This window comes from Plutella xylostella, chromosome 10 (genome assembly GCF_932276165.1).
Source record: "Plutella xylostella chromosome 10, ilPluXylo3.1, whole genome shotgun sequence".
Lineage (NCBI taxonomy): Eukaryota > Metazoa > Arthropoda > Insecta > Lepidoptera > Plutellidae > Plutella > Plutella xylostella.
Genome location: NC_063990.1, coordinates 10,561,090 through 10,573,904, shown reverse-complemented (window position 1 = coordinate 10,573,904; position 12,815 = coordinate 10,561,090). Strand labels below are relative to the sequence as shown.

The window sequence follows — 12,815 nt, the reverse complement described above, 5'->3', positions numbered from 1 at the left end:
TATATCAGTGTTTTTCAACCTGTGGGTCGCGACCCCCTGGGGGGTCGCGAAGCTTCTGTAGGGGGGTCGCCAGAGGTCGAAAAAACTGGGTAATTAAGTGAAAAAAACCCTAAAGATAATTAATTTAATTAATATTTCTATATTATGAGTCTACTCTTATATTTCATCTTGCCTCCCACCATAAATTATTAAATTAGAGAAGGTTTTTTTAAAAAAAATCGGGTCATGTTTGCTTCCAATGAGTGTAGAAAAATAATGATATTAACTTTATTAAAATATAAAGGTTTTCAAAATTAAGTCTAAATTAACAACTCCTTTCAGATTTTTCAAAGTGAATCCAGAGGCTGTTAATAATAACAGAATTGAATTATACAGTATGTATATGCACTCACGACTGTAATCCCTGAAGGGGTAGTCAGAGGTGGCTCATAAGTGAGCCACTCACTTTTCGCAGCACATTTGTACTATTTTGTACAAATGTGCTGGGTTGTTGCGAAAAGGGTATTTTTTCGCGAGTTTTGAAATTCTGATTTCATTTTCGGGCTTTATTAGATATGATGCACATAAGACCAAGATGCACATGTAGATTTCGGCTCAGCCTTTTGCAACACTTTGTATTTAACAAAACTAATAAGAAACTTTGACAATATTTAGGACCTTTTATATGGTAGCCAAACAAAACCCAAAAGTTTTTTTTGGCCCCTTTGTACATACCTACATTACCTACATGTTAAAAGAACCGAAGGGTCAAGGGGGTCGCGAAATATTTTTTAATACCAGGGGGGTCGCGTCATGAAAAAGGTTGAAAAACACTGCCCTATATTATTAAGAACTCATCTAGCTACCTACCAGCAGCCGCAGCACGGGACTCTTATCGACGTCGATAAACTCCTTGACAGTCACAGCGTCGTATCTACGACGAATAGCGATATAATGACTTTTATCTACGTCGATAACAAACCTGTGTAGCGCCACCACACCCAAAACCCCCCGAATAACCAATCTATTCTGTTGTCCAAGGAGATAACCTTAGACGTTTTCCTGCAAGTGTCGTGGACGGAACCCCGGCTCCACATGCCTCCGGGGCTGGCCTTCCTGGACCTGCCCTGGGAGTTCCGCCAGCTGATCTGGACGCCAGACCTGTACATCTGGCAGCTGCAGACGATGAAGCTACAGTCGGTGCTGCAGGAGATGGCGAGCTTGAGGCTCTATAGCAACGGCACCGTCTCTGTCAGTATTGGGTTCGTCCACATTTTTTTTATTTTCTTGGTAAGATTCGTAACTATAATAATACAAACGTAGAGCCCGGTGGTGGGTAGAGTTTGCAGATAAATTTAAAATTACCTAAATACTTAGGTTCGCCCATTATTGGCATCGGCAGGCATCAGGATTGTTGATGATAAATAGCATTATACATTAAAACATCGTGTAATAAAGTAGAAATTTCCATTATTCATGCTGAAGCGGTATTTTTGTTAGTGTCCGTATTATCATAGAAAAATCAACTTTATTTCCATGAAGTTAATGTATTATGATATTTCCTGATGCCTGTCGATGCCGAAAGTAGGCGTTGACCAATACTTGAACTTTTAAAAAACTCTATTTTTAATGTTGACTATGGCTAAAGCGTTTGTTTATCTTTAATTTCAGGGCCACCATTACAATAAAATGTGAGATGGACTTCGTTTTGTATCCTTTAGATGTACAAAACTGTGCCATAGATTTTAGTAGTTGTGAGTATTCTCTTCTAATTGTTTTTCTTTAAAAATACACTTAAGTACCTAGATAAGAAATTTAGATAGAAGTTACTTGAATTACACCTTACACCCCACTTACCTGTTCCATTCCACAATAATTTACTGTAACTACCAATTTGAACGTTTTTCGACGTATAAATTATAATGATGACTGTAACTTATTTTATAACATTAATTAATATTAGCTAAAAATAGCTACAGAGTACAATGATTTGCATTTTTCGTACAGCCTATACATTAGTTAGCACTTAACAAACATGATTAATTAACCCAAAGTGTCTACATGCGGAAGCTAACTTGTCGATAGCTAACCCGAAAAGTCTCGCCACATTCTACTAATAATAATGATATAAACGCGAAAGTTTGTAAGCATGGACGGGTGTTGTTTGTCACTAGTTTTTAACGGGACAACAATTTGGGCGATAAGAAGCTTGACATACTACCTAGTTTGACATAGTTAATCTCAAGTTAATGCTGAAGTTCGTAGCCCATGTTCAGTTTCACTTCCTGCACTCAAACAGAAGGCTTTGCCTATCATTGACATTTTGGTCCCGTGTGCAATAAAGTTAACGTACTGACTTATAATCTCCAATATTCCAGACAAATACACCCTCCAAGACGTGCGTTTCGAGTGGCGCGAGGTGGAGACGTGGCACGGGCTCGCCGGCAGCCAGCGCAACGAGTTCCGCCTGCCCAAATACGTGGTCACCTTCGTCACGGACAAAAGTAATCATTATCACAATTTTGGTGAAGGTAAATGTATATTTATTGCTTTGCGCTTGTGTTTGCGCCTGTACTTGACTTGACTGACCCCCTCGATCCTTGCGCGGCTAACGCTACGAGCTACGAACGATTCTCTATTCTTTCTAGTGTTAGGTGGTTCTCATAGTTGCACGCATCATCTTGCGTTTTTCCTAAATTTCTATGATCGCATGAAAGCACGGAGATCTATATGTTTTCTGTGTATTTGACTCTAAGATCATGAACCCGAAATTACAAACAGAGTGATGCGTGGCAGTGTGAGAACCTCATTAAGGTATCTTAAAAGCTACCTTCTGTTATAATTAATGATCGTTACTTCTGAACTACAACGGCTGAAGTATAATTTCATAAAAAGCAACGTCAGAGCTTCAGCCAAAATCAAACCTATTTTCTACCTAAAAGCGACCGAAGACTTACTGCTTGGAAAATATTGAAATTGATTTATCTTGCCATTTTGTCACTATTTAGTCAGGATAATGGTATCCTCATGCGAGGATCTGCTCTGAAGTATGTCTCTTGCCATTCTCATTCTCTGTAGAATGCCCTCACGCTTATTTTTGTTTAAAATGCTCTTTTGTTTACATCGTTAACTGCAGTGTAATTGTAGATAGTTTACCTGTTGTGGATGCCTAACAAAGTAACAAACTGTATGTAGCGAATGGTATTGATAGAGTGTAACTACTATAGTTGTTTAATTTATTAATAAATAAGTAAGTGTATTGAATGCTTATAGTAAGTGTACCGTATAGTTATATGCGTTTATGTCGTCATGTGCTGGATATGTTGTGTGTGTCAGTAAATGTTTGTCTAGAAGTTATAGGTACTTTATAGATAAGTAGTACATAATATAAATAAGTTAAGACCTTAGACAAATACTTAATCTCTGGTTAAGAATTAAGACCCTTTTCTATACCAACTCTTCCTTATGATATGGTTGTCAAGTCGACACCGCGGCTGCTTAATAAGATCCGAACGGGATGATTAATACCTATCTGGCCACAAAAGCTGAAGATTTGGTATAGAGGTAGTATTGTCGATTTGAATATTAGAGGTGCCTATGGATACCTGCTACTAGTAGATAATTATTATGATCAGAAGGTACATTCATTTTAATAAAGGATTGGTAGAGTAAGCAATCCAAAACCCCAAAATCCGACCAGATTAACCAAGGTAAGTGATCCACCTACCAACCAATCACAGCCGTCCACTCACCCGTCTCCCCCGCAGGCCAGCATTCGGCCGCGCGCCTGCGCATCAAGCTGTCGCGAGAGCTGCGCAGCTATCTGCTGGAGAGCTACCTGCCGTCGTCGCTCTTCGTCATCATCAGCTGGGGCAGCTTCTGCGTGATCCCGGAGATCGTGCCGGGACGGATGGTGCTGTTAGTCACGACGCTGCTGTCGCTGATCACCATGTTTGATACTGTCAGGTGAGGGGGTTGTTTAATGTTTTTTACTGAGACTTTAAAAAAAAATTGGTATAATAAGTAGGTAATTATGTTTCAGGTGCCATATAGTCTTCAGCTAATACTTTGTCAAACTCCAAATCCTACCTGATTGAGTTACCTTTATTGTGATCATCTGAGGTTGTAGGTGAAGTTGGCGCTGGTAAACATCGTCCTTTAGAAAAGACCTGCAAATGAGCTACAGCCATTGCTGATTACCGTATAGCATTCGGTATTGGTTTCGAGCACTAGTCTCTTGACCTACTCCCTTAGCCATTTATATGAGAAATTAAATCTTTATCAACTAAGTTAATCATTATTATTATGCTACCAATCAATCAACTTACCTATTATAGTAGCAGTAGCCAGACTAACAAAACATTCACCCAACTTCCAGCACAAACTCGCCCGACGCGCTCGAGCTCAAATGCATCGAGGTGTGGCTGATCTCGTGCACCATCTTCGTGTTCCTCGCTCTCCTGGAATACTTCGTGGTGCTGTTCGGCATCCGCTACGACAAGAGCTGGTGCACGCGGCGCGCGGAGCTGAGGAGAGCACACTCCACGGCGCAGCTCGCGCCGCCCGCGCTGCATGTAAACCATGCTCAGGTGTTTGTTTGACTCGACCTCATTTTGATCCTTTTAATGCTAGCTTAGTACGGGGCGCAATAAACAGATGTCAAGACGTGACAAAAGTTGGGTGAAAGATGCCGTACGATGTGAGTGAGCGCGATGCAATCTTTTGTTACGTCTTGGTGTGAGCTTTTTGCGCCCCGTGCTGGCCCTTCTGCAGTCACTCTAGCTTTACGAAAACGGTTCCACAGAGCGGTTGGAGTAGTGGTTGTATGAAATGAATGCATGAAATGTGAAAATGTAAATTGCAATAAGTAGAGTTCTCCAATAAACATATAACTAAGTAGGTACCGTTTTAGTAATGCTAGTGTGACTCCACTGCAATCGTAGCATGGTGCTACAAGCTGATATAAGAGTTGTATCGCGCCATGCTACTTTCTACTATACTCGTACCTGTAGATAGTTGAAGCTTTAAAAATATGTAGTTAGAACTTACTGTAATTCAGGGGGTTCCCTAGACATCTAAAGTATACCCAGGAGTTTACCTCCAATGTCTGAGGGAATATCTTGAATTATCTTTTAATCGACACCTAATGAGACTATGAGGTGGTTTTTATCCCTTTACATACTTATCTAACTCTATCGCCGCTCCATTTTCCCCATGCTTGTGCCTCTAATCTCTAACGCATGAAGATTCCTGAAAATTATACCGAACTGATTATGACCTGTTCGGTGATTTTTATTCTTTTTGAGCCTAGTTTTATCGACGGTATTGAGGAATGTGGTGTCTGCTGAATGACACGATAATATAATTCTTTTTTTAAAGCATCTACCAATAGATAAGCATAAAATACTTACCGAAAGAAGGGATATTTATTTAGGAAAACAGACAAGAAGTCACTGCTTCTAGTAGGTTCTTGATTTAAAAACCCCGAGCTATGGGAGTATTGATTTTATTGTTTGTAACTTTACCCAATTTGTGAAAGAGGTGAAAGTGATTAAAGTAGCTCCATTTATGATTGGAATTAGTGGCTTTAGGAGTGGCACTGTATCGTCTTGTTCTCCACAGCATCTGGGTAGCCCGGCCGCGGGCGGCGCGCAGGGCCCCGTCTTCACTCCCCAGCTCAGCGCTGAAGACGAGGGCTTCAAACAGCAGTTCTCACACCAAACCATTCAGAGGGTAAATTACCACCTCGTTATAACCCCCACCACCAAATTAACCCCAAAAACTTTAACAAAACCAGCATAAAAGCTAACTTACATCGCAATTTTTATAGTCTTCCCACTCGGGAAACAGAAATTGGAAACAAAATAAGATTGGATGTGAAACAAGATCCGTGAGTCAGGTAAAGCGAGACCGCCATTACAGAACCACGTATATATAACTGCACCGTGTGGCTAGCTGAACAGTATTGGTAGAGTAAACTTGTCTAGTCACCAGCAATGTACAGGTTCAATACATGTGTAAGTAATCGATGTATATGTGTACCTAGGTAGATAGGTTAATTAACCCTAAACATTTAAGTAAGTCAAACCTTTTTCGTATATCTCCTTATGTAGCTCGAAAGTGTAAAATTTGTGTGCACAGCTTTCAGCGCATGTGGCATCATGTGTCTTTTCCTAACCTTTATTCCTGCGTCATCAACCTCTTTTTATCCCTCATCATAATCATGATAATAATTTCCTTATTATTCCATAGGACTCCCCGATCTTGGAAGCTCCAGGCGCGCGGCCCAGCAACCCGATGGCGCGGTTCGCCGCTTTCGTGGACAACTTCATTATGTACTGTGGCGCCCAACACGGGGCCGTGGACCGGTACGCCCTGATGCTGTTTCCCTTCAGCTTCCTGCTCTTCACCGTCATCTACTGGACCACGTACCTCACCGAGGCGCACCGGGCGTCCAGGAACTGACCGGCAGACGTCTGTGTCGTCTACACCACTCAGTGACTTTTAAACGTGGACTTTTATGTGGAACTTTCGAAGACCCATACCGTTTAGACAAATGCTAGTCGAATTTAAAAGTGAAGTAATATCGCGGGCTATGGCTTGTTTTAACGTAAGTGTTGAATATTTTAACGTAGAAACGAACGGTTGCCGTCCAATCTGTAAAGGTCGTGCCTTAAATATTTTTATCGACTAAGAACTCGTTGAGTCGTGTTAGTTGTAAAGGGACCACCACTTGAGCTCATGTTAGGTATCTAGAAATTAAAGGCCCTTCAGCCATTCGCTTTGATTCTTAAAAACCTCACATATCTAACTGAAACGAATTAGTAAATAGTTACGCTATGTACCTAGGTACCTAAGTATCAAATCTTATTCGTTAAAGTGACTAAAGTTAACGATTTTGGTTTACCTAAATCGAATTTTCTGGCATTACCTACAGTTCATCAAAAGCTTATTTACTTACATTGTAAACTAAACTTTGAAAGTTGGTTAGTCCTTCAACTCCTACACTACTAACTTCAGAATCATAAGAAGGTAACATAATACATAGGCCTGCATTATATTTTCTATCTATCGGCCCATACCTACTGTAAACTATACTGGAACTATCAAATATCGAAGTCTCTAGCCCTTGGCAATGTTATTCAATACATAAAGACAAAAGGTACTTAAGTAGGTAGTTAAAGAAACATAGTTTTCTCAAAAAAATATTCAATATTAGTGATTTTAAATTATTTAAGTACATTGTTTAAAACATAGGAATATTTATTTTTGTAAATAAAGTTTTATTTGTTGTTAAATATTTTAAAGTTTAAGTTTTCGTGTTCTAGTCAGTTAGGTAAATTAAGAAAAATATATTTATTTCTAAAACGATAATAATAATAATATATTACTTAGTTAGTAAGAACTTATGAAAATAAGAAGTTTGAATCATACCTACCTACTTACTTATTTATTTTATTAATAGAGGCACAAAATCATAGTAGCACAAAATATGGTCTCATTTTAGGTACTTTATGTAGATTATACATTAGGTACCCAATTAGCCCAAGAACTTAACAATTATCGTCCATATCTAGGTTACCTGTTTTACTTGTTTTAAAACAGTAATACACATATGCCTTAAAAAAATATATGTTATGTTGTGATGTATCGTAGGCACCGTTTTAAATGGATAACATCTTGTAACTATGAATACTTACATTACCTATTTTATTAATACGGAACCCTTTGCAAGACATACTCCAACTTGGCTATATCTTACATTAGTGCAGTTGTTCATAAGTATCATGTGCATAATTATCATTAAATAAGTAGAACCAAACAACGTGCCTTTATCAGCTTTGCCTTTGTAAATAAATAGCTAATTTAACATATTTTTTCTTAACTAAAGAGTGCTTGTGCAATGATTGCACAATTTGCGGATACGCAAATCGTGGATAGTTTGAGTACAAGTTGTAATAGCAAGGTGCGTTCACACATCATTAACTTTTTGACAAACAAAATAAGAGAGCAGACAGAATTTCAGATAAATTGATGTTGAAATAAAAAGGTTCTGATTGTGTAGATGCACCTTTACACTCAGTTTCCGAAAAGCTATCTTGAAATTTAATCTTCAATTTTAAAAAAAGATCGTTGAAATTGGAAAATTAAATAAGTTTTAAAAAACATATAAAAATAATAATAAATATTTCTAATTAGCATTTAGTTTAATTGAAAAATAGTTTTTCGGGAACTGGAAATTAGCTAATTAAAAAAAAGTAATTTTAAAGTATATTTAAGTTAATCACCTAAAAGAATGAAATAAAAGACATTATTTGAAATCATTCAATTGTGGTTTAATTTTGTATAACTTATTATGTCCTATAACTACTTTAACAATGCGGTACTTGTACATAACAACAACCATCTAATACAGTAAAAAAAACATGGTATTTCCCACATTTTGTAACAGAAAACTGACATACCAAATGGTACAAAAGCAGTATCAATCAAGTTTTCTGACAGCTCATTAAAAAAATAAGTAGGATTGAATGAACGAACCTATCGTGTGTCTCACACTTCTACTATCACCACCATAACGCCATCTTTGTACCACTTCTTTTTTTAATCAGCCCTCAGAAAACTACCCACGACCACAACATACCATATCAATCATACCCGTAATAAGATGCCTCTTTGAAAGCTCTGGTCATGTCTTCAGAGTTCCTTCGTATCCTCCGGCCTATGGGCTCCAGGTCTGCATAGCATTTGGGGAACACCTTTTCGATTATGTCAATGGCTTCCGGTTTACTGATCTGCCTGACTGCTAGTACTGAGTACAATGCTTTCGTTTTTACGCAGTCCTGGAAAACAAATACCACATTTCATTTTATAGTATGAGAAATTACGTCTTCAATATCTCGTATATGACTACCTAGATCTTTGGGGTTTATTTAAATGATTTATTTTGTCTGTTCTGTGATAGTTGTCCATGGGAATACGGCTTTATTAGTTGAATACGGCTTTATTAGTTTGTTGTCGACACGCCAAGAAGAGCTACCGCTCTTAGGTAGGTACTACCTACCTAAAATACAAATCTTTTTCTTCTCCCTAGCCTTCCTTATTTACGGTCTGCTCTGTGCGTTATGTCACATCATCCTACCCTATCGTCTTTCATAGCCTCCAATAAAAAGCGTCGCCCTGCGACCAGGCGTTCATAAACGAGCGGTAGGACACAAAACCGCTCCAATCTAACAACGAAATCAACCGTCACAAACCTGATGAGCCTTCTTGATCCTCGTATAAGACGCGTCTCCCTGCGACCAGGCGCTCATGAACGAGCAGTGGGTGAGGTTGGCGGCGCGGATCTCGGTGCAGGCCAGGTGCTCCATGTTCTTGAAGTCGAGCTGGTTGCGGCAGTAGTCGAACATGTGGATCATCTCGTGCGCGAGCACTCCTTGCACCATGCCTTGCCGGGTGGACACGTTCTGGCAGACTACTATCTGGAAGGTGGGTAGTTTTGGTGAGTGGGGAAGAACAGTTTTTTTTTAGCAGGGCAGTAAAGTTTTAAAACAATACATTTGGCATGTATGACTTTGCTGAGTTGCACAAAGTAACTATAAGCTAATGGCAATCTTAAATATACTGCTGCCTTGCTTAGACAGTTTACAGACTCAAAAAGACAGACATAGATTCAATATTGAAGTTCCTTTCTTTAGAGTAATGTCTCTTTAGAAGACTCTTATTAGTGAATGTTTTAATGCTTTACAACTTGGTCAATTTATAAGTATAGCTTTTAATTTTATTTTTATTAGCTATAGGTACTATGCATGTTGTAGTATTTTGGTGACCATCAAAGATAAATTCAATTCTATTCTATGATTTATATAATTTAACTAAAACTGCACAAACTTAAAACCATCTTAAAACAGATGTTTAGTGATGTCAAATTATCTTATGCAACCTTCAAATACTGTTAAACCAGTTATAAACTATTTTGTGGCTATACACACCTGGTTCAATTCAGGATCATAGCCACCGCTGACGGAATAATCACATACTTCACAAGATATATGTCTTCTCAGGTCAACTGCACTGAAATAGTAAATAATGAAGATAATTATTGTACAATAATAATAGGACTAGCTAGATCTATTTTTGTACTAAATTAATGAATATAAAGATATTTTTTAAGAAAGTAAGATTTTACTCACCAGCCAGAACTCTTCAAGGCTCTCATCATAATTTTTACAATTGGACCTGGAAATTACACTAACATTAGCAATGTGAAAGGAAGTAGGTATTCTAAATATAGATAGGCCAATTCCTATTAAGTGGGATACATTGTAGGTAGTTATGGTTACTTGCAGCTTAGTATTCAACGAGTGAGGCCAGACAGAAAATAATTAAACTGCAGCTACCGCTGACACACAGGATAGTGGCTTGACCTGAGGTCCCCTTCCAGAGCTGTACTTATTACAATGTGCCTTTTAAGAAAAGCACGCAGTATTAAGATGAAGAACTTACTGTTTTTAACACACTCGTAAACATTTTTTTCGCATTTCATCTTCTCAATGCCCTCTTTCCCCTCTTTGCCAATTAGAACATTTGTAAGTTTGGGAGAAAAGGTTCCTCTTCTTTCTGGGTACAGGTCGTACCCCCATGGCTCAGCCTTTTTGTCTTCTTTGCTTTTCGTTGAACCCTCTTCGGGTTTCACTTCAGCACTTTTGGGAACTTCGCTTGCTTTAGCATTTTGTTCCATTTCAAGTAATTTAGAGGTTATGTTGTGTAATTTTCATTAACACATGAAAATCGACGATTTATGACTTAGAAGATAGCACTTGTTCGGCGTATTTATCTTTTTCGAGTCATTTAACTGAGAGAAAAATAGTTTAATACATTAAATTGTGAATTACAAATAACTTTCAATAACAACAAAAGTCGGCTGATTTTGACATTTGGTATAATCTGTGTACAGATATGTTCTGTCAAATAAATCACAGAGCATTTTTCTAGTGCAGACTGACCTCGGAACAAACATTTCTTTTATAATTTAATATGAGTACCTACTCTGAAGACATTCATCCAAATGTAAGAGACTAGGAAGAGAATCCTCAAACTGTAAGTTCACGCACCAGTGGCACAGTCTCTTGCGCCTTCAGACATTGGTATAGTTCATCTCGTCACCATCCTTGACCTTCTACAGAATCGTGCACCATGGGAATTTTACATGGAAATTCAGACTTTGCAGTGACCCTAGTCCAGCCGTAGCATTTGTCACCGGCATCCTAGAAGAAGAAATAGTTAAAAAACTTGTCAAGGTGGTAATTTTCTATTTTGTTATTTTCAGTAAACATCTTTCATTAAAATTATCCCAATGTATGTGGACTGGCAGTGGTTGTGGCAGGCTTTCGCATTTATATCCTGAATGTTCTGTAACAACAAAATTTTATTATAAATTTCTTATACCTAAGGTTTACTAGAATATACCTACCTATACCTATGTACCTACACAAAATCTTATATTATTTCAATACTGACCTAATAATTGCACAAACATTTTAAATGTATCTGGGTTTCTGATAACACTTTCAATATAAATCTCCAGTTGACTGTTTTTCTTGAAGTATGTTTGGAAGACATTGCATAGGGGCTGTAATATGGATGGATCATACACTATATCAGCTCCAATTATCACATCTGGTGTTAAATCAGTCACATCATCATCAATATACTCCCAATCCAATAATAATGTTTCTGAAATTCAAAAAATAAACATTTAAATAGAATATCAATATAAAAAATAAGTAAAATTATGATATTTCTAATTAATAAAAAAACAACATACTTATTGTCACATTATTAGTTTTGTAAATTGTGACTAATTCATTAGTTTCCTTGCCAATATTTGGTAAATTAATTTCAATATTTCTACATATAATATCCAGGACTGTTCGGTGATGGTCGGTCAGGCACAAGGCAGACGGCTCACAGAACTTGGCTATGGCAATACCGGTGAACCCCACCCCTGAACCCAATTCCAAAATGTTTTTTCTTTTAAAAACTTGCGGGTTGCATAAGGCCCAATCAGCTAACATCAAAGCAGCCTGAAATAAATAAATGATTTTGTGAGGAATTACTAATTTTATATATTTTATACTTATATTAATGCTGTATAAATAAATACATATAATTGACTTTACCTCCCAAGTTTTAAGTCCAGTAGTTCCATTTACAACCATACTATTGGTCTGCCTGATTATGATTGTCTTCGTAATATCATTGTCTACCACATAATGGACAAAAGAAAATGCATCCTTAGGATCTGACATCACAGAACACAAAAATGTATAGAAATCATCATGGATTTCCTCAGTCTTCAAGAAAGCTATTAGTTTCTTACAAAATAATCTATTGAAATTTTTATTGACGGGATATTGCAGTAATTTGCTGTTGTAGACTGTCATGCTCAGAAATTGCTCCTGAATGGCCCATGACATCGGTGGGACGTCGTCAGCCTGAAACATACAACGACAGTGCAGGTAAATAAGGGACCGCAACTAAATTTATACAGGTTCACAAGTTTCTTTTACTTACCGTAAATTCCAGAGATCCCCTGTAGTATTTTATAACTAATGAAATAAGTTTGGCGCGGACAGAATAATCTTCTGACATTGTAAGGACACGTAGAGATAAAGATTTATTTTCGCAATAACTTTACCAACTATTCACACATAAAAACAAGAAATACTTTCGAGAATAAACACGAGAAAATAATAAACACAAAATCACAATAGATTAAGTTACGCCTGTCAGTTGCCGTACCACAGATAACAAAAATAGAATATGGTATTTGT

The 12,815-nt window shown here is 37.6% G+C and overlaps 3 protein-coding genes across 6 annotated transcripts in view; 1 reads left to right on the top strand and 2 right to left on the bottom strand.

Annotated features, from left to right (window-relative positions):
- LOC105394063 (gamma-aminobutyric acid receptor subunit delta) overlaps positions 1 to 8,305 on the top strand; it is a 30,433-nt gene extending 22,128 nt beyond the window's left edge. Inside the window, exons 4-10 of one of the 4 annotated variants that reach the window (XM_038117909.2) lie at positions 1,021 to 1,241; positions 1,651 to 1,733; positions 2,358 to 2,483; positions 3,747 to 3,945; positions 4,358 to 4,568; positions 5,602 to 5,712; positions 6,232 to 8,305. In XM_038117909.2, the coding sequence (XP_037973837.2) occupies positions 1,021 to 1,241; positions 1,651 to 1,733; positions 2,358 to 2,483; positions 3,747 to 3,945; positions 4,358 to 4,568; positions 5,602 to 5,712; positions 6,232 to 6,444 (1,164 nt within the window). In that variant the 3' untranslated portion in view covers positions 6,445 to 8,305. Of the gene's footprint in view, positions 1 to 1,020; positions 1,242 to 1,650; positions 1,734 to 2,357; positions 2,511 to 3,746; positions 3,946 to 4,357; positions 4,569 to 5,601; positions 5,713 to 6,231 lie in introns of all 4 variants that reach the window. The other 3 variants (XM_011565902.3, XM_038117908.2, XM_048623368.1) reach the window with 3 other exon arrangements.
- LOC105394062 (mitochondrial inner membrane protease ATP23 homolog) lies at positions 8,294 to 10,933 on the bottom strand. The gene is made up of 5 exons (XM_048623370.1): positions 10,486 to 10,933; positions 10,173 to 10,218; positions 9,972 to 10,053; positions 9,237 to 9,461; positions 8,294 to 8,822 (listed from the first exon to the last, which is right to left on the bottom strand). Exons 1-5 carry the CDS (start codon positions 10,718 to 10,720, stop codon positions 8,628 to 8,630), a joined length of 783 nt encoding a protein of 260 aa, XP_048479327.1. The 5' UTR covers positions 10,721 to 10,933; the 3' UTR covers positions 8,294 to 8,627.
- A 341-nt stretch (positions 10,934 to 11,274) lies between these two features.
- On the bottom strand, positions 11,275 to 12,703 carry LOC105394061 (putative protein N-methyltransferase FAM86B1). The gene is made up of 5 exons (XM_011565900.3): positions 12,556 to 12,703; positions 12,162 to 12,476; positions 11,807 to 12,065; positions 11,500 to 11,715; positions 11,275 to 11,391 (listed from the first exon to the last, which is right to left on the bottom strand). Exons 1-5 carry the CDS (start codon positions 12,631 to 12,633, stop codon positions 11,291 to 11,293), a joined length of 969 nt encoding a protein of 322 aa, XP_011564202.3. The 5' UTR covers positions 12,634 to 12,703; the 3' UTR covers positions 11,275 to 11,290.
- Between the last annotated feature and the right edge of the window lie 112 nt (positions 12,704 to 12,815).